We start from the raw sequence: 23,059 nt of genomic DNA on the forward strand, positions 1-23,059 counted from the left end.
GTTTCACTTCTGTACATGACTACACTCCAACAAATACTTTCAGAAAACACTTCCTGACACTTAAATGTATAATTGGTGTTAAAAAATTTGTCTTCTTTAGAAACACTTTTCTTGCCATTGTCAGTCTACATTTTATATCCTGTCGACTTCATAAATCATCTGTAATTTTGCTGGCCAAATAGCAAAGCTCATTTACTACTTTAAATGTCTCATTTCCTAATCTAATTCCCTCAGAATCACCTGATTTAATTCGACTACATTCCATTATCCTGGTTTTGATTTTGTTGATATTCATCTCGTACTATGCTTTTGAGACACTGTTCACTCTGTTCAACTGCTCTTCCAAGTCTTTTGCAGTCTCTGACAGCATTAAAATATCATTATCAACCCTCAATGTTTTTAATTCCTAATCCTAATTTTTCTTGTTGGTCCTTTACTGCTTGCTTTCGAGACACTGTTCACTATGTTCAACTGCTCTTCCAAGTCTTTTGCAGTCTCTGACAGCATTACAATATCATTATCCACCCTCAATGTTTTTAATTCCTACTCCAAATTTTTCTGGTTGTTCCTTTACTGCTTGCTCAATGTACAGATTAAATAATATCAGTGACAGGTTACAACCCTGTCTCACTCCCTTCTCAATCACTGCATCCCTTTCATGTCCCTGGTCTCTTATAACTGCCGTCTGGTTTCTATACAAGTTGTAAATAACCTTTTGTTCCCTGTGTTTTACCCATGCTGCCATCAGAATTTCAAAGAGAGTATTCCATTCAACATCATCAAATGCCTTCTCTAAGTTTACAAATGCTATAAACATAGGTTTGCCTTTTCTTAATCTGTTTTCTAAGATAAGTCATAGGGTCAGTATTGCCTCATGTGTTCTTTTCTTGGGAATTCTTGGGAATTCAAAATGATATTTCATGAGGTCAGCTTCTATGTTTTTCCAATTCCTGTTAGCATTTTGCAACAATGACTTATTAAACTGATAGTTCAGTAATATTCACACCTGTCAGCACCTGCTTTCTTTGGAATTGGGGCTAGTACATTCTTTTTTAAGGCTGAGGGCATTTCAGCTGTCTCTTACATGTTGCACACCATATGGAAGAGTTTTGCCATGGCTGGCTGTTCCAAGGCTGTCAGTAATTCTGACAGAATGTCGGCTATCCTTGTTTTGACTGAGCTCTTTTGTGCTCTCTCCAATTCTTCTCATAGTATCATATCTCCAATTTCATTCCTTTTATATACTTCTTTCGCTTTTCACCTTTCAGCTTTCCCTTCTATGCTTAGGACACGTTTTCCACCTGAGCCCTTGATATTCATACAGAGTCTTCTCTTTTCTCCAAAGTCATCTTTAATTTTCCTGTAGGTGGTATCTATCAAAATCCTTATATTTCTTCTCTAGCCACTCCTGCTTAGCCACCTTGCTTTTCTTGTCAATCACTTTTTTTTTTTAGATATTGTTCAAACACATTTTGTAGAGAGCCCTACTACAAGAAGTCATTCTTCACATGTTACACCCATGAATAGAATGAGTGGAAACATTAATAGGCAAAGCATAAAGTAAGAACTACCTCTGAACAATACCTGTAAATATAAACATCACTTAAAAATTAAGGTGAAAGGAAAGTTACACCTCAGTAGATACAAATTAATATGCTTTTAATCTCTGTGGTTAACACTAGGCTTTTGACATAATTTATGAAAACATTTGCATATTAAAATAAATATTCATGCCATAAATATTCAGTTGGCGCATTTTTGTATATTCTGTGGAAGTTTAACAATGTCCATATCATACCAGATCATCAGCATCACCTTCAGGAAGCAGTGAACCTCATCTTTCATCTCATTATTGGAGCAGACCCAACCATCCAGCCAAATGTCCCTTTGACTTAGGGAACAGGTAGTAGTCCCTTGGTGTCAAATCAAGACTGTATGGTGGATGATGACATTCCAATGAAACTTTTGCCAAAGATAGACAGTTTGATGGGTGATGTGTGGGTGGGCATTGTCATAGAGAACCTGTGTGCCCTAACTCAACGGTCCTCTCTCTGGTTATGAATTGCCATTCTGAGTTTCTTCAGTGTTTTACAGTGTCTGTCAGCATTTACTGTTGTCTCATCAGGGAGGAAGTCAACCAAATGTACATCTTTTTGGTCCCAAAACACAGTTACTGTGACTTTACTGGCAGGCTGTGTCAGAACTGAATTCTCATGGGTTTAGCAAAAAGAGATGTCACCACTCACATGACTGTTATTTTTACTCCGGTGTAAAGTGCAATGCCCAGATTTCACCACCAACAACAATTTTGTGTGTGTGTGTGTGTGTGTGTGTGTGTGTGTGTGTGTGTGTGTGTGTGTGTGTGTGCGTGCGTGCGTGCGTGCGTGCGTGTGTGTTGAGGTGTAGGATAGCGCTAGTTTTAACTTGTTGTTGAGAAAAGTATACATTACAGAAGTAGTCAGCAGTGGATGTTTCTGCCTATTAATGTATAGCTTGACTTGTTCCATATCCCTAATTTCATGGCAAAATTCATGGAACATGGTGTGTAAGTGAATGAAATAAACTGAAAGCTACAGAATTTTTTACAAGTTAATAAATGCAGAAACACAGTAGTTGCCACACTTCCTCATGGGCATGATCTGATTTATAGTTCGTGCGTAAACAAAGAAATTCAGAAAACAAACATTAAAATAAGGAAACTGTGTTCTCAACACACTAAGTGCGATGTACTGGATATAAGCAAGCTGCATCGAAATCTGCACACAAAGCATGGAATGCATTTGAACTATGAAGGGAAAAGATTTGTTTGTGATTGTGTTAGTGAAATAATTAAAGAAAGACTTGTAAGGGATAGAACAATTCATCAGCTTCCTGAACATCCTTCCAAAAGCAAGGAAAACAAAATAAACAAGAAAGAAGAACAAAAATACAACACTGCTGACGTTCCTAATTTAAACTAGAGGTATGTGATGCTGTAAATATGATTCCCAATTACCAAATCGTGAATACGCCCGAACTAAAAATTTATCACCATAATGTGCAATCCCTGCATAATAAGATCGATGAAATTAATGTTCTATTAATACACAAACTTAATGATATCTCAGTGTTATGCATTTCTGAGCACTGGATTAACCCAGAATTAATCCAGAATACGAAAATAAACAAATTTGTCTTGGCTACTTACTACTGCAGGAAAAACAGCAAGCAGGGTGGGGTAGCAATTTACACAAAGGATAATGTAGATTTTATTACACTACCTGACTTAACTAGGGCAAATGTCGAAAAGGATTATGAAGAAAGCTATAAAAGTTACTCAGTTCAACCTGGTTATTGCTACAGTTTATCGATCACTGTCAGGCAATTTTGAACTTTTCTTAAACAAAATGGAGTCACTGCTAAATAAAGTAAATAAAATGGATTGTGAATTGATAATCAGTGGTGACTTCAATATTGACTTCCTCACGAATAGTGGAAATAGGGAGACCATTTTGAACCTTGCAACGTCCTACAATTTAAAGGCTGAAGTAAAAGCAGCTACCTGAGTATCAGAAACTTGCCAAACAGCTCTTGATCAGTTTCTAGTCAAGAAGAGTTTACACAACACCTCACTAAGAATTTTCAATGCAGGTTTTAGTGATCATCTTGCTCAAATATTAAGCATAAAAGTACAAGGCAGTATTATTAACAACATGTCTTTCAGAACAGCATATCGAAGTTATAATCAGCATAATGTGATCTACTTCAACAACTTATTACAGAAAGAAAAATGGCTAGGAGTGTACAAAATGAATGATATAAATGAAAAATTCAACACTTTCATTGATACATTAACCCATTTCTTTGAACTTGCATTCCCACTGAAAACATTAACCATATGGGGAAACTCTAGAACAAACAGCTGGATCACAAAGGGAATAAGAGTTTCATGCCAGAAGAAAAGACTACTTCATGAAACACGTAACTCAAAAAATTCCTCACCTGTAGTGCGTGATACTATAAAAAATACTCCAAAATATTAAGAAACGTAATAAAAGCAGCAAAAATAATGCATAATGATGAAATCATTTATAATTCAGCTAATAAATCAAAGGCTATGTGGAGTGTTATAAAAAAAGAATGTGGAGAATACAGACAACCTTGGAAAAATATAACGCTATCACATAAAAATAAAAAAGTAACAAACCCCTTAGAAGTAGCCAACACATTTAACAACTTTTTCACAGGTGTTGCTGAAAATATGTTACAATAAAACTTTAAGAGCACCCAGGCAAATGAATATAAAATAAGTGCATGTAGAGGATCAATGTACATCAGTTCTGTTTCACAAGATGAAGTAGCTAAAGCAATAAAAGGATTAAAAAATTCCAAATCGGCAGGTATTGATGGTATCCCTGAAACAATGTTAAAGAAGAGTGCATCAAACCTGATTGAAGTACTCACACATTTATGCAACTGCTCACTTCAGACAGGCACTTTCCCTGATGTGTTGAAAACATCAAAAGTTATTCCTGTATATAAAAAAGAGGATAAAGAGAATGTAAATAACTACAGACCCATCACAATTGCCTCCTGCATCTCTAAAGTACTGGAAAAAGTGATGTATGAGAAAATTATGAAATTTATTAATAAAAACAGCATCCTATGTAATGAACAACATGGATTCAGAAATAAGAGGTCAACAACAACTGCTATCTACGAGTGCATCAATTCCATCCTAAACCTGATGGAAAAAAAAAACAGGAAACAATAGGAGGCTTTATTGACTTGTCAAAAGCTTTTGACATGGTGGACCATAAAATTCTGCTATCAAAGCTAGAAAGATATGGTATTCGAGGTATGTCCAACAAGTGGATCAGTTCCTTTCTGACAAATCCTATGCAGGCAGTGTGCATCAAGCACACAAATATTGAACTAAAAACTGTATCTAATCACTTATCTGACTATAAACAAATAAAATATGGTGTACCCAAAGGATCCGTATTGGGACCCCTTCTGTTTCTTCTGTACATAAATGATCTAAGCTTAAATATTGATGCACACAAAACAATCATATTTGCAGATGACACCATGATTCTACTAAAAGGAGGTGACGATGAACAGTTACAGCAGACAGTAAACATGGTCACGAAACAACGTAGTAGCTCGTCACAGAGTAATCAGCTTGTAATAAACAGTAAGAAAACTGTTGCTCTAAAATTCCACAATGTTCCTAACAAGGCCATGTTTATCCCATCAGTCTCTATCAATGACGAGCCAGTTGGTAACAGTACTGAAACCAAATTCTTAGGACATTGGCTGCAGAGTAACATCAGATGGAATAAGCATATTGAATATCACAAAGCTGAACTAAGAAAAACATGTTATCTTCTTTGTTCATTAAAATCATGCTGTAGTGAGAAAACAGTATTGAATGCATATCATGTGTACTTACATTCTCGTCTTAGATATGGGGTCACCTTCTGGGGAAACTCTAAAACAGCTAATAGCACTTTTAAACTACAAAAAAGGGCCATTGGAATCTTGTTTGGGTGCAAGCCTAGAGACTCTTGTAAAACCCTGTTTAAGAAATCTGGTATTCCCCCATTACCATGTGTATACATTATGGAAACCCTTTTGTTCTTTAAATTAAATGTAATAGGCAAGAACTGGAGACTACAAAAAAACTGTGATATACATGAGCACTTTATCAGACAAAACAGAAACTTACATATGACTCAGATCAGCACAGCACTGTGCCAAAAAGGTACTTTTCACATGGGAGTTAAGCTTTATAACAAACTTCCTGAAAACATAAAAGCTATCACTGAGGTCAATACATTTGGAAAGTTTCTAAAGTCATATTTACAGCATCACTGCTTTTACTCCATTGAAGAATATTTAAATTTATGAAATGTGTTATATAAATACTTACTTACGTGTAAAGTGTATTATTGTAAGCTTAAATATGTATGCCTTGAAATTACTTTCAACCTGTATATTTATAACTTGACTGGTCCAATGTCTTATGCATAAGCTGCTATGTAGACAACAGGACCAATAAAATACAATCTACAATCTACAATCCAGGCCAAAAATGTTGTTGGTATTCTGTCAACTAATGACCAAAAAGGGAAGTCCATTAACACTCTTATACGAAACTTCAACCTGAAAGGTTCATCATATATAAATTATATCCACTGTATATCATAATTTTCTTGAAAAACAAAGAAGATCCAAGAGCTAAATACTTATTCCAATTGTTAACTGATGTAGAAGCTTCTATGCCCACTTAAAATACTATTGCTTTGTCTAGCAATTTTTGTGGATCACCCATTTATGGGTATACTAAAGTTAGAATTTTATGTACTGAATCACCATTGTGCAGCTTCTTACCCTTAAAAGAAGCATGGGAATTATGTGCACTGCTAATGTGACCATACTTTGCACAATAGAAACAGATTTTGAATCAATTAGGACACACATGGTGTGGCTGTGGTACAATTTTTTTGTATGAGATGGTAATAATACTCAGTGCAGTGAGTATGTGATGCTGTACAGTGATTAGAATTGGCAGAGGTTGATTTCTGAAATCGAACTACAATATGGAGAACTCATTTATCTAATTTGTTCCACAGTGGAGTACTTCAACGACACCTGTTGTTTACAATTGCTGTCTGTAACTGTAGCCTGCTTCCTTGCCAGCTGAGTCAGTTGATTATCTCATGTAGGCATGTGCATTGCAGAAACTTTATTGCATTTCTGATAATTTCATCCAAAGATGGATCAAAAACTTGAAAGCTTGAGGTAGGCACTCCATTGTCAAACGTCTAGGAAATAATCTGCTCCATGATTATGGAATCAGGATTTGTAATGTTCATTTGCACACACTAAATACATGAATCAAACCTTTAAGATCTGATATCCAGTCATGATATAATTCAGATGGCAACTTCAGACAGTGATAGTCCTAATCTGTAAAATAATATATGTCATTTGCAACTATAACACTCTGGAAGCATTTCACAAATCCTGGAGAATTACACCTTATTGGGATCATCATGGGTATCTAATTTTCTGAGATGACATGGTGCATCATGAGATGATTAGGAATATTTACTTTGAAAATAGCCAAATGATATTGCTGAGGATGTAGCAGCCATGGCTGCTATCTGTTGCAGAAGTGATGCCATTTGTTGGTATTGCATGACTATATGTTGATGGTGTTGCTCCTCGAGGAATTTCAGCAGTTCTAGAGTTGTTGGGTCCATCTTCTAGCACTGTGGATTCAAACACAATGAGTAAATGAATGAATGTTCAGTATTCCTACCACTGTTGTGATGTGGTGCATGTCATGTTTAGTGAATACCAAGCACAATAATGGATTACACAAAGTATAAGTCCAGTGCACAGGACCAAGCCCAGGTGTAGTCCTTGGTAAACAGCAAGCAAGAGTCTGGCCAACACAATAATCTATGCTGAGTCTGGAGAATATGTAAGAGTTGTGATCAATGAAGCAGCCGCAGCATAGTGACATATTATCTAGCTAGGAAGCACATGAATCTGGTTGTGCTTTGCAGTATGGGACTATTTACACCACTGTGGAAACCACTATTTAGTACCAAATAACCTTACTTAGAACCAGGAGTGTATCACTGACTGGAGTGCCACTACTGGTGTAAGTCACTGCAGTAGCAGGGCATTGTGGTGGCATGATCTGATAAACCTTGTAGTCTAAGAATTTATTTGAATGTTGTTGTTGACAGATACAACATTTTTCATAGTTTGTAATTTTCATTTAGTGTGTTTCCTTTAAACTCTAGTATTAGTATATTTACATATGAATTGAAATATGAATCAAATATGCTAGATGTATATGGTGATGAAAACTCATAGTCATCAATATTGACACTTTACTTATATAAATATTGGAGAATTTGCAAGATTATTATTGTCTATTATTAATATTTTCAATATGTTCCATTGACATTTTGTACAATAACGCTAGTCAAAATAATCATTTCTATAAAATGTTTCAGGGAAAGCAACCAAGATGTTTTAGACTTTATGGATGAGCATAATATTACAGAAAGCAAATATCTTGAAAGTTATTATATACAAAGGATTCTTGGCATTGCATCAGATCTCAATGCCAAGTCCATAGTGTGGCAGGAGGTCTTCGACAATGGAGTTGAACTTAGTGCTGACACTGTTGTCCAAATTTGGAAATTTGGCCGAAGAAAAGAATTGAATGCTGTAAGAAATTTTTCATCTTACATGTGATTTTCAATAGCAGCTATAATTTATTTGAACATTAAATACAAATGTAAACTGGTTTACATTGCAATTTAAAACAGATCTATTAGACATTACTAAGCTCCCTATTCATTGTCTCCAGAAGAGCTACCTGCAGTAAATTAAGGAGTAAGCTGTGTATTTCTGTATGACTCTTTTTTTTTTCAAAGAGATAAAAATAAAAGAATGGTCTCATTTTTAATACCAAGCAACATTTCAGCTTGCACGAAGCTAATAACATACAAGTGTGTATGTGTTAAGAACTACTGATAGTGAATAAAACATGATTGACATACACATTATTGTCAAAATAAAATAAGAAAAAAAAACTGAGGAGTGATTTGACTTTGAATCCTCAGTTTTGTATTTCTATCAAAGAAAAGTCAAATACACAAGAAAGAGGAATGATGCCTGTAATTATTTGTACATGAATCTTCATATAAACTACAACTGAACATATGATGGGCAGGAACAAGCAGTTCTCCTTCATTGATTTATTCAATCACAAAGTCTGTTCTATAGGTCTCAAGAAGGACAAACTTCAGGAATGTGGTATGAACCATGACATTCATAAAAAAGGTATGAGACCGTTACAAATGGCTTTCATTATAAACTATCATTTCAATAATGTATCCATTGGCATCCACCTGTAATAGCAAGAAAACATAAATAATGAAAAAGCAGGAGGGAGGGGGGGGGGGGGGGGCAGGGAGGGCCAAGAAAAGAAGTGGGGTAAGGGGGGATGAATTAAGAACCAGAACTCAATGTGTTATCTCATAAACTGAAGCCCAATATTTTATCACTTTGCTCAGCTGTGAATTCTTTGCTACAGCTCTAAAAATGGTTTTTGCATTCCAGTCTTTGTTAGTTCAGATATTTGACAATATCACGAAAAGGACAGTTGCTATTCACCATATAGTGGAGATGCTGAGTCACACATAGGCACAATAAAAAGAGTACCAAACAAAGCTTCCGGCATGATGGGTCTTCATCAGAATTACACAGCATACACAAAGACCATCATGCAAACAGAACTCAAACACACATGACGACAGTCCCTGGCTGCCAGGGACTGTGGTCACATGCGTGCAAGAGTGCGCACAATCTTTTGTGTGTGTGTGTGTTTTCATTATTCTGTTGTCACTCGATCCTGGATTTTAAATTGTTTTAGTTTGGATATTCACAATTTTATATCAATACTTACTGCATGGTATGTAAGAAAATTGGTAAAACTCCCATCTGCTGACTTGATGTGTAGTACAAACACCATTTTAATTGTTTTCCCCTTATAAACAGATTATAGTTAAATGAAACACAAATATGGAGAAAAGATGAATAGATCCTATATTCAAGTATCTTGTGCCAAGAAAGGAGAGATTTATCTGATACAGAGGTCACGATGTAACATATTTAACCACATTATGAACAATGTCACCACCACCAGTAACACCTCCACTTCGAAAGCCACCACTCATTCCATACCAAGAAGTCCCTTCCATATAGCCTAGCCAACTGTGGCCACTGCATCTGTAATGATGAGCAGTCCCTCTCCAAATATAACAAGGGTCTCACTGGGGCATTCACAGACTGAAATTACCCTCCCAACCTTGTACAGAAACAGAGCTCCTATGCCTTATCTCTCCAGTCAACCACCACTTCCCAAAGTCCACTGTCTGGCCACAAAGGAGCATTTCTGTCAAGATGCAGTATCCCTCAGGACTGGAGCAGGCGAATCATATTTTCCACCAGCATTTTTACTACCTCTTGTTGTGCCCCGAAATGAGGACTGTTATACTTCCCACCCCTCCAACAGTGGTGTTCCATTCCCCACTGAACTTACATAATATCCTTGTCTGTCATTACTCCACCCTGCTCACAACGCCTTGCCTCATGGTTCTTATCCACATAATAGACCCAGATGCAAGACTTGTCCTACATATCCTCCCTCCACCATGTACTCCAGTCCAGACACAAGCATCACCTATCCATCAAAGGTAGGGTTACATGTGACAGTTGTTATGTGATCTAGAAGTAAGCTGGAGCCACATTGCTGAGTACTATTTGGGTATTACATGAACATGCTGTCTGTCCACATGAATGGCCACTGAAAAGCTATGGCCAACAGACAGCTGGACCATCCAGTTGCTGAGCACACTGCCCCATGCATTAGTCTTAACTTCAATGACTACTTCACAGCCTATGCCATCTGGATACTTCCTTCCAAGACCACCTTTTCTGAACTGCGTATAAGGAAACTCCCCCTACAATATATCCTACATTCTCATAATGCCCTGGCCACAACCTTCATTAGTCACTGTCCTTCACTCACCACCTCCTTATCTGCTCCCACTCCAGCATTACACAGCCTTCTATTCCACCAACATTCCCACAGACATTATTGCTTTTCTGCTCCTTTTCCCCCCAGCTTTCCCTCTCCTGAATGCACGTAGCTGTCCTACCCCTTCCCCACCGTGTGCCAGTGTGGTCCTTGTATGCTTCTGCAAGCAGCAGTCTTCTGTCCCCCACACCTACTGTGCTAACCCTCTTCCTCCCCACCCTGGCCTGCTTAGTAGCTCCCTCCCCTTCCCCACCACCACCACCACCACCACCACACAGGTTGCTTCTCCCATCATGAACATTTGCTCACAGTCTGTCCTTGGTGGTCAGACAGTGGTTCTGTGTGTGTGTGTGTTTGTGTCTTCTACTTTTTTTAATACTGTCCAGTCTACTGAAACAAAAATTAAAATGCATGTATTTTACTGATAAAATAGGATAATTAGTAAACAATAAACAAATAAAAACAGCAACATGAATATCATTTAGGTTCCAAAGAGTAACTAGCAGAAATGATAACACACTGAAATTGGTATAAATGTTTTATACAAATAGTGTTCCACAGCTCCCATGAATTTTAGGAAGTTTATGATGACTAAAATGTTGACACTGGTTACATATTAGCAATTTATTTAAAAATTAATAATGCCAGAGTGTTGTTTAGCTTCATACATGTTTTCGACATGAAGTATGATAAGAGTTCATCATAATTAATTTCAAATAAATCTTACTACACTGCCAATTTTGACTTTTTAAACACTCTGAAGTTCCTGATGATGAAATTTTTGGTTGTCAATGTAAGTGATTTTCTGAAGTGTGGGAGAAAACACAGCAACTATTGATTAACAATATTCCACATTCTATTCACTCTATTAGACACTAGTTTGAAACATACAATGAATGCACAGACCACAAAATTATTAAACAAATAAACATTTATAATTATTTTAGATATGGTAGAGTATTTAGTAAATGAAATGTTGGGCTGCCTTGATAAAAATCACCTCAAGCTTCTGTAGTGCGTCAGTAATCCAAGGCACAAAGATCATATTTTGCATACTTTCACTCTGTATTTTCCTATAGAAATATGGTCTGATATAATTTAGTTTAGTTATTTTTATATTCCATGGATCAAAATTGCAATCTCTTGCTATGTAATCAAAGGAGTCATTAACACTTACATTACACTTTCTCATTGAAACATATGGAAATGTACTGATTATTTACATGATTGTGTCAGTTTTTTAATGGAGTTAAAGTAAATAAAACATATCATATCTCTGTGAAAGTAGTCTCCACTCCTCCTTTCATAGTTACGAACCTGATTGCTCGATGTTGAAAATTCTTGGTGGGATTTCAGAAAGCACACACATTCACAAATTTATAAGTGAAAAATGTCATTATTTCAAATTCTTTAAAGATTTTCCTGTATTGCATTCTATGAGGAGAACTATCATAATTCTAATAGGTCTTTTGTTTAAGTATGTTTTGCCATACTTGTTTCCCCAGAAGGTTACACCATATCTGAGAAAGCTGTTAATATATGTGGTAGCAGTTGCATAACAGTGATTCACTGCTGCATCTTTCTTAGCACATCACATTTACTTAGTTTTCTGTTCAGAAGTGAGAGGACAGCAGGTGAGGTCAGTGTTTTAAGTTCTTGAATACTGATTGGCCCAGAAGTCAGAATATGTGCAGTGAAGGCAACAATAAAACAAAGGAAAGAAGAGAGACAAAAGGAACTAAAGCAAAGTGTATAGACTTGTCCAGGATGAAATAACAGCAACATGGAAAGGATATATTGCTATTTGCCTTATAGCACACACACACAGTGCCACATGCATGTTTGTTCTCTTCTGTAGAATAAGGAGTTCATCAGAAAGCTTTAATATTGTTGCAGTATTTTTCAGTGTGCGTGGCTGTGACTCAGTTCCTCCGCTACATTGTGCTTAGCAATCTGTACTTTCCATATTGTTGTCAAACCATTTTTCCTTATTTGTGACCAAAGTATTATCTGTAAACTGTTTTCTTGCCTCATTTATTGTCTCAAGATACTTTCTGCTGTAGATCATCCTCAGTGCATCCTTTCATTGAAATCCTCATATCGTCAGCAAACATAACAACATCTGCTGTCATCAAATGGTTTGGCAAATCATTTATTTATACCAGGAATAACAGATATTCTAACATTAAATGCTGAGGCACTCGATAACTTTATTTTCTTTTTTGAGTGTAACCTGAAAGCTGTTCCTTGTCTTTATGACACATCTGTACTCTCTGAAGTCAGTCAGAGAGATAGGACTTGAATAAATTCTAGGCCAATCCCCAGACCTCATAAAAACCTAGTTTCATAATCAGTAAGCATTGCTGATGACATCAAATACCTGGGATAAATCTAAGAATATCCCACAGCTTAATTGATTCCTACTGAAGGCAGTTAGGACAATTCTCATGAATTTTTCTGTTGATCATTTTTTGTAATCCACTCTGAGCACTAGTCAGCATTTTATTTTTATTCAGTAAATCAGCTAGCCTTTCATACATTACTGTTATGATTGCCTCCAAAAAAACTTGTCAATAGTGCCAGTGGTTTATGATTATTTATGTCTGATGAACTATTCTTTTTACGGAATGGATTTATTACAGATAGTTTAAGCTGTGACAGAAACACCACTATACTGCAATTTTATTAGTATTGTCAGGATAACACTTCTTACCACACACTCTTTCACTGGGTACAAAAACATCGTCTTGTCACTGAGTGCTACTTCTACCTTTTATTATTTGAAGTGCACACATTTTTAATTGGGTTTGTGCTATGTTTGTGTAATGCTCATTTAATATATTGGCAATTTCTTGAGTATCATTTATTTCTTTCCCTTTACTTTTAATTGTGACATAATGGGTCTTAGTTTTACAATTTTCCATGTTATTACTTATAACTTTCCACATTGATTCTGTTTTGTTGCTTCCCCTGCTGTTGTATGAATCATTTCTCAGACTTCATGCTGTCAGCAAAGCTTTTCTATAGACACCTCAGTATTTTCTGAGATACGTTTTTATAGTATTCATTTTGACTTGTCTGCAATGGTTTCTAAGGATAACTGCTAATTTTTTATCCCATGTGTTTGATTTTTCAGCGATTTTAATTATTTTTAAGGGGAATGCCACATTCTACATCATTATTTTGGTCTCTGTGCCAATGCATCCATTCTAGTATACTATTAAAAATCCTAATGTTGTTGTCATTAACAAATCTTCTTCTTCTTCTTCTTCTTCTTCTCCCGAATAACCCATTTGGAGGGTACGATGAATCAACTTTAGCTAATCTTCATTGTATTAGATTTCCTCAGTTTCCAAATTTACTTCATCCTTTTAGAGTGTTGTTCCCTTTCTTCTTGAGTCCACTTTCGTCTAGTTACTTTCTTTCTCTCCTGAAATTCTGCCTTTTGAACTGCCTTTCTGAAATGAGTTCTGTTTTCTATTGTGTTGATTAAGTCTCTTCACTAAATTGATTCCTTAGGATGGATAGGATGTGTGACTGCTGTATACGGACGCAGGAGGAGCTGGCCACTCTTCACGAACAGCTGAGCATGTTGATGGGCGTGGTCAGCCGTCTTCAGGCTGCTGCCTCGAAGTGTAGCGGCAGTGGGGAGTCTGCTGCGTTGCAAGGTACACCCCAGGTGTTACATGCTTCACCCATTGTCCCTACTGTCGAGACATCTTCGCGGGTACCTGGCGCAGTTGGGCAACCCTCTCCCCAAGGGAAGTGGCGGGTTCAGCGGCGTTCGCAGCGCACGAGGCAGAGGGTAAATGTGGAGGCTGGCCGTGTGGCATTGCCCGCTCTGCCTGTGAGTGGATATGTGGCTGCTCCTTCAGCAAGGTCTGAGCAGGCACACGGGGGGAGGCGTTTATTAGTTATTGGGAGCTCCAACATTAGGCGGGTGATGGAGCCCCTTAGGGAAATAGCGGAAAGGTCGGGGAAGAAGGCCAGTGTTCACTCTGTCTGCTTGCCGGGGGGTCTCATCTGAGATGTGGAGGAGGCCCTACCGGCGGCGATAGAAGGCACTGGGTGCACCCGACTGCAAATTGTTGCTCATGTCAGCACCAATGACTCCTGCCGTCTGGGTTCAGAGGTCATCCTCAGTTTGTACAGGCAGTTGGCGGAATTGGTGAAGGTGGAAAGCCTCTCTCATGGGGTGGAATCAGAGCTAACTATTTGTAGTATCGTTCCCAGAACCGATCGTGGTCCTCTGGTTTGGAGCCGAGTCGAAGGCTTAAACCAGAGACTCAGACGATTCTGCAGAGAGCTGGGGTGTAAATTTCTCGACCTCCGCTATCGGGTGGAGAAATGTAGAGCCCCCCTGCACTACACGCCGGAAGCGGCTACAAGAGTAGCGGAGTACGTGTTGAGTGCACATGGGGGTTTTTTAGGTTAGAGAATTCCCTCCCTAGGCCCGACAAGACGCCTCCTGAGACGCGGCAAGGTAGGAGTAGGCAAAATGCAACAGGGAATAACAATATTAATGTGCTAATAGTAAACTGCAGGAGCATCTATAGAAAGGTCCGAGAACTGCTCTCATTAATAAACGGTCACAATGTCCATATAGTACTAGGGACAGAAAGTTGGCTGAAACCAGACGTAAACAGTAATGAAATCCTAAACTCAGATTGGAATGTATACCACAGCGACAGGATGGACCGTGAAGGGGGAGGCATGTTTATAGCGATAAGAAGTGCAATAGTATCGAAGGAAATGCACGGAGATCCGAATTGTGAAATGATTTGGGTGAAGGTCACGGTTAAAGCAGGCTCAGACATGGTAATTGGATGTCTCTATAGGCCCCCGGGCTCAGCAGCTGTTGTGGCTGAGCACCCCACCATGTTATAGTTCTGGGTGGAGATTTTAATTTGCCGGATATAGACTGGGAGACTCAAACGTTCATAACGGGTGGCAGGGAAAAAGAATCCAGTGAAATTTTTGTAAGTGCTTTATCTGAAAACTACCTTGAGCAGTTAAACAGAGAACCGACTCGTGGCGATGACATTTTAGACCTTCTGGTGACAAACAGCCCCGAACTATTTGAATCAGTTAATGCACAACAGGGAATCAGCGATCATAAAGGGGTTACTGCATCGATGATTTCAGCCGTAAATACAAATATTAAAAAAGGTAGGAAGATTTTTCTGTTTAGCAAAACTGACAAAAAGCAGATTTCAGAGTACTTGATGGCTCAACACAAAAGTTTTGTCTCAAGTACAGATAGTGTTGAGGATCAGTGTACAAAGTTCAAAACCATCGTACAATATGCGTTAGATGAGTATATGCCAAGCAAGATTGTAAGAGATGGAAAAGAGCCACCATGGTACAACAACCAAGTTAGAAAACTGCTGCAGAAGCAAAGGGAACTTCACAGCAAACATAAACATAGCCAAAGCCTTGCAGATAAACAAAAATTACGCGAAGCGAAATGTAGTGTGAGGAGGGCTATGCGAGAGGCTTTCAATGAATTCGAAAGTAAAGTTCTATGTACTGACTTGGTAGAAAATCCTAAGAAATTTTGGTCCTATGTCAAAGCGGTAGGTGGATCAAAACAAAATGTCCAGACACTCCATGACCAAAATGGTACTGAAACAGAGGATGACAGACTAAAGGCTAAAATACTAAATGTCTTCTTCCAAAGCTGTTTCACAAAGGAAGACTGCACTGTAGTTCCTTCTCTAGATTGTCGCACAGATTACAAAATGGTAGATATCGAAATAGACAACAGAGGGACAGAGAAACAATTAAAATCGCTCAAAAGAGGAAAGGCCGCTGGACTTGATGGGATACCAGTTTGATTTTACACAAAGTACGCGAAGGAACTTGCCCCCCTTCTTGCAGCGGTGTACCATAGGTCTCTAGAAGAGCAAAGCGTTCCAAAGGATTGGAAAAGGGCACAGGTCATCTCCGTTTTCAAGAAAGGACGTCGAACAGATGTGCAGAACTATAGACCTATATCTCTAACGTCGCTCAGTTGCAGAATTTTGGAACACATATTATGTTTGAGTATAATGACTTTTCTGGAGACTAGAAATCTACTCTGTAGGAATCAGCACAGGTTTTGAAAAAGATGGTCGTGTGAAACCCAGCTTGCGCTATTCGTCCATGAGACTCAGAGGGCCATAGACACGGGTTCACAGGTAGATGCCGTGTTTCTTGACTTCCGCAAGGCATTTGACACAGTTCCCCACAGTCGTTTAATGAACAAAGTAAGAGCATACTGACTATCAGACCAATTGCGTGACTGGATTGAGGAGTTCCTAGATAACAGAACGCAGCATGTCATTCTCAATGGAGACAAGTCTTCCAAAGTAAGAGTGATTTCAGGTGTGCCACAGGGGATTGTCATAGAATCGTTGCTATTCACAATATTCATAAATGACCTGGTGGATGACATCGGAAGTTCACTGAGGCTTTTTGCAGATGATGCTGTTGTGTATCGAGAGGTTGCAACAATGAAAAATTGTACTGAAATGCAGGAGGATCTGCAGCGAATTGACGCATGGTGCAGGGAATGGCAATTGAATCTCAATGTAGACAAGTGTAATGTGCTGCAAATACATAGAAAGATAGATCCCTTATCATTTAGCTACAAAATAGCAGGTCAGCAACTGGGAGCAGTTAATTCCATAAATTATCTGGGAGTACGCATTAGGAGTGATTTAAAATGGAATGATCATATATAGTTGATTGTCGGGAAAGCAGATGCCAGACTGAGATTCATTGGAAGAATTCTAAGGAAATGCAATCCGAAAACAAAGGAAGTAGTTACAGTACGCTTGTTCACCCACTGCTTGAATACTGCTCAACAGTGTGGGATCCGTACCAGATAAGGTTGATAGAAGAGATAGAGAAGATCCAACGGAGAACAGCGCGCTTCGTTACAGTATCATTTAGTAATCGCAAAAGCATTATGGAGATGATAGATAAGCTCCAGTGGAAGACTCTGCAGGAGAGACGCTCAGCAGCTCAGTACGGGCTTTTGTTAAAACTTCAAGAACATACCTTCACCGAAGAGTCAAGCAGTATATTGCTCCCTTCTACGTATATCTCACGAAGAGACCATGAGGATAAAATCAGAGAGATTAGAGCCCACACAGAAGCATACCGACAACCCTTCTTTCCACGAACAATACGAGACTGCAATAGAAGGGAGAACCGATACTCAGGGTACCCTCCGCCACACACCATCAGGTGGCTTGGAGTGTGTGGATGTAGATGTAGATGTAGATATTGTAACTCCAGCATTTTCAATGTCCTTTTCAGTCTCTATGAACCATGCTGGCTTGGATTTGTAGCTATTGAGTAATGTAAATATCCGCTTGGTTAGTCTGTTGTTACCCATTCTGAATATATGTCCAAAAAACTGTAGTCTCCTCTTCCTCATTACATCAGTTAGTTTCTCAGTTTTCAGATATAGGTCTCTGTTTGGTCTTAACCTGTATTCAGCATTATCGTTTCTTTTAGCTCCCAGTATTTTCCTTAAAATTCTTCTTTCGACCTTCTCTAGTTTCTCAAGATCTCCATTTCTTGTTAGTTTAAGTATTTCTGCTGCATAGAGAGCTTCATGTCTGTCCACTGTTTGGTAGTGTCTTAATTTTGTGTTCCAGTACAAGGATTTGCTATTATAAACGTTTTTGGTCATATGAAACACTCTTTCCATTTTGTGCACTCTAGTTTCTATAGCTATCTTTTCTTTGGCATTGTATGTAATCCACTCTCCCAGGTATTTAAAGGAATCCGTTTTGTGTATTGTGTTGTTGTCAACTGCAATATTTTGAGGAGCATCACAGATGTTTGTCATAAACTTTGTTTTTTCATAGGATATTTGTAGTCCTACTTTGGCTGCTTGTTTTTGTAGTTCTCTTATTTCTTCTTGGGCATTGTCTAGTGAATCTGTAATCAATGTCATGTCATCTGCGAAGGCTAAACAGTCGACAGTGATCTTGTTTGGATTTCTCCCTAGTTGAATCCCTTTAGTATTGATGGCCTTCCTCCATTCTCGAACTACATCCTCCAAGACACAATTGACAAGCAGAGGTGACAGACCATCTCCCTGTCGAACACCTGACTTTATTTCAAACGATCTGTATATATTTTTCAATGATTGTACATTTCTCATTGATGTCAAGCTTTATTACCATTCTTTATGCCACATGGTCAGAAAACTACTATTTGTTAATTCGATATTATACTCATAGTCCTGTTCGTTGACAAACGTTTGTTATTACATTTTCAATAAACAGTACCACAGTAAAAATTCACAATGGGGGCTATGATCTCTTAGCAGCAGTCTCCATTTACCTGGTTATTAAATATGTGGGTCATAATGGTGACATTCTAAGTAAATTCATGGACATGTCTTTTAATTTTGATAGAAATCTAAAATAAAAACTATGAACTTTTCCAAATCATCTGAACTAAAACCACATTGTGCTGTGTCAAATGAGTTATCTGTTTGCTCTGGATTAAGAGATGCCAACTACATTTTTAACAATCAAAGCCAGTACATGTTATTGATATTACAATTTTAGTAAAGTAATAATTACTGAAATTAATTATAGGTCAAATGTCATGCCATGGTGTACACAATACATAAGAAAAGCACATTGGCTACTCAGGAGAATAAAAAGCATAACATTTTAATTTCGAAAGTGCAGCAACAATATTTTTAATTTGGAATTATGAAATCATAATTTAACATATAATTACTTCTTAAAATTATTTACTACATTTTGTATGAATTATGGTTAAAAGATACATGTAGCGTAGTATTTGTGTGTGTGTGTGTGTGTATGTGTGTGTGTGTGTGTGTGTGTGTGTGTGTGTGTGAGAAAGAGAGAGAGAGAGAGAGAGAGAGAGAGAGAGAGAGAGAGAGAAAGGGAGGGAGGGAGGGAGGGGGGAAGGAAGACCGACCCCTCCCCCTCCAACACACACACACAAAAGCAAGCACCCCTCACACATGCACACAACTACAAACTCCACCATCTTGGGCCGGAAAGCAACATCACGTGGGATGCAAGCAGCAGTTTGGAGGAGATGAGGAAGAGGAAAGGGTAGTAGTGTACAGGCAGGGAGAGAGATGAACGCCGTCTGGTGAAGTGTGCAGGAACTAGACTGCCAACTGGCACAGCATCAGGAGGTTGTGGGGCTGGGAAGTCGGAGAGGGGGGGGGGGGGGGGAGGAACAGAAAAAGAAAAGGAATGGGGAAGGACAGCCAGATGCATTGGCAGAGGGCTACAAATAAATGTGGTTGGAGATGAGAATGGGTAGGAGATTATAGGACAGAGGGGGTGGAAACTGTTGGGTGAAGGATATGGGGACAGTATGTTACTGTAGGTTGAGGCCAGAATAATTGTGGGGGAGGGAAGAAAGAGTTGTAAGGATAACTCCCCTCTGTGCACTTCGAAAAAGCTGGTGGTGGAGGGAAGGATCCAGATGGCTCAGGTAGTGAAGCAGCCGCAGAAACCTATGTGCCTCATAGTCAGTACTCATTAAGACACAGCACAGAAACTTCCCTGTGACTACCATTTAAAATGACATCCAGTTCACACAGTTTACTGTCTATACCCTGCACATTTTGAGGCAATGTATAGTTTCACTCACTCCACTTCCCTCAAGGATCCACAGACCATAATAAAATAATGAAAATATGATCTTTCATAACTTACACTCATTTCACTTCCTTGGAATTGTTTGTAGAATACATGGATAAATTAAGGAGTGAAGCAGTTGAGGATCAAGTAGTTAAAAAAACAAGTGCTGGTAGAAATAATTGGGTAACACAAGAGATATTGGATTTAATTGATGAAAGGAGGAAATATAAAAATGCAGTAAATGAAACAGGCAAAAGGGAATACAAATGTATAAAAAATGAGATTGACAGGAAGTTCAAAATGGCTAAGGAGTAATGGCTAGAGGACAAATTTGAGAATTTAGAAGCATATATCACTAGTGGAAACGTAGATGCTGCCTACAGGAACATTAGAGAGACCTTTGGAGAAAAGAGAACCATATGTATGAATATTAAGAGCTCAGAGACAACACCAGTCCTAAGCAAAGAAAGGAAAGCAGGAAGGTGGAAGGAGTATATAGAGGATCTACGCAAGGGACATGCATTTGAGGGCAGGGCAGTATTACCGTAATGAAAGAGGACATAGATGAAGATGAGATGGGAGTTATGATACTGTGTGAAGAATTTGACAGAGCACTGAAAGACCTAAATTGGAACAAGGGCCTGGGAGTACACAGCATTCTGATAGAAATACTAGTAGCCTTGGGAGAGCCAGCTGCGAAAAACTCCCATCTGGTGAGCAAGATGTGTCAGACAGGTGAAACATCCTCAAGCTTGAAAATACTAACGTGAATTCTTTACAGAAGAATGGAAAAATTTGTAGAAGCCAACCTTGGAGATCAGTTTGTATTCTGGAGAAATGTGGGAACACATGAGACAATACTGACACTACGACTTCTTATAGAGGATAAGATAAGGAAAGGCATACTTACATTTATGGCATTTGTAGACTTCCAGAAAGATTTTGACAATGTTGAATGGAACACTCTTTCAGATTCTAAAGGTGGCAGGGGTAAAATAGAAGAAGCAAATGGCTGTTTAGAATATGTACAGAAACCAGATGGTAATTATAAAAGTCCAGGAGTGTGAAAGGAAAGCCATGGTTGAGAAGGGAGTGAGACAGGGCTGTATCCTATCCCTGATGTTATTCAATCTGTATACTGGGCAAGCAGTAAAGCAAAAATAAGAAACATTTTGAGTAGGAATTAAAGTTCAGGTGGAAAAATTAAACTTTTGAGGTTTGCCAATGACATTGTAATTCTGTTAGACACAGCAAAGGACTTCAAAGAGCACTGAAACAGAATGGACAGCATCTTGAAAGGAGATATAAGATGTACATCAACAAAAGCAAAATGAGGATAATAGAATGCAGTCAAATTAAATCAGGTGATGGTGAGGAATTTAGATTAGGAAATGAGACACTTAAAATAGTAGATGAGTTTTACTATTTGGGGAGTGAAATAACTGATGATGGTCAAAGTAGAGAGGATATAAAATGTAGTCTGGCAATGGCGAGAAAGGAATTTTTAAAGAAGAGAAATTTGTTAACATAGAGTATAGATTTAAGTGTCTGGAAGCCTTTTCTGAAAGTATTTTCATGGAGTGTAGCCATCAAGGGATCACCAATTTAGTACTGGAGGGAAGTGTGGAGAGGAAAACACTGTACAAGGAGACAAAGAGATAAATACAGTAAGCTGATTCAAAAGGATATAGGTTGCCGTAGTTACAGGGAGATGGAGAGGCTTGCACAGGATAGAATAGCATGGAGAGGTGCATCAAGCTAGTCTACATACTGAAGACAATAACAACAACAATGAAAACAACAAGGATATGTTTTCTGGAAAATGAAGTATTCACCCAATTAATGGATGTTAGCTGTTTTAGTCAAATAGTTACATTTAAGAATGTGATTCAGGAGAAGCTAACATTTGTATAATCTGGAAGCTGCACCACAGACTGAGAATGCTTTACTTTACATTTGTTACAGAAATTTAAGAGAAACTGAAATTACTGCTAAATTAAATTCAGTACACACAGTAATTTGTGTAATTATTGAATAGACATAGTTAGTAAACATTGCAATCTAATGTTAAATTTTCGTTACTAGTGCTTAGTATTAGATGACACTGGGTGTCAATGCATTTTTAGTGAATTATACTTACACTGAGGTCATAAAAGCCATGGGACACCTCCTAATATCACATTTGACCTCCTTTTGCCCAGCATAGTGCAGGAACTCAATATGGCACGGACTAAATGAGTTTTTGGAAGTCACCTGCAGAAATACTGAGTCACGTAGCCTCTGTAGCTGTCTATAATTGTGAAACTGCTGCTGGTGCAGGCTTTTGAGCACAAACTAACATGTTGATTATGTCCCATAAATGTTCGATGAGATTCATGATGGGCAATCTCAAAGCTCCAGTCATCATTCAAATTGTCCAGAATGTTCTACAAAGCAACCACAACAATTGTGGCCCAGTGACATAGTGAATTATCATTCATAAAAATTCCCTCATTGTTTGGGGACATGTAGTCCGTGAATGGTCCGCAGCTCGTGTTCTTGCAGTAGCGTTCTCACTTCCCGCGCACCAGGTCCCGGGTTTGATTCCCGGCGGGGTCAGGGATTTTTCCTGCCGCAAGATGACTGGGTGTGGTTGTGTCATCTGCCTCATCATCATTCATCCCCATTACAGTCGGAGGAAGGCAATGGCAAACCACCTCCACTAGGACCTTGCCTAGTACAGCGGTGCGAGTCTCCCGCATCGCCCCCTATGCTCCTCGAAGTATGGGACCGCACTCACTCTCAGTCCATGAATGGCTGCAAATGGTCTCCA

General features: G+C 38.4%; 1 protein-coding gene across 1 annotated transcript in view; it reads left to right on the plus strand.

Moving 5' to 3' along the window:
- Positions 1–23,059, plus strand: part of LOC126273264 (beta-hexosaminidase subunit beta-like) — a 182,494-nt gene that overhangs the window by 145,881 nt on the left and 13,554 nt on the right. Inside the window, exon 7 of the mRNA XM_049976807.1 lies at positions 8,019–8,235. Coding sequence (XP_049832764.1) covers positions 8,019–8,235 — 217 coding nt within the window. The remainder of the gene's footprint in view (positions 1–8,018; positions 8,236–23,059) is intronic.

Source organism: Schistocerca gregaria, chromosome 5, assembly GCF_023897955.1.
Source record: "Schistocerca gregaria isolate iqSchGreg1 chromosome 5, iqSchGreg1.2, whole genome shotgun sequence".
NCBI classification, from domain to species: domain Eukaryota; kingdom Metazoa; phylum Arthropoda; class Insecta; order Orthoptera; family Acrididae; genus Schistocerca; species Schistocerca gregaria.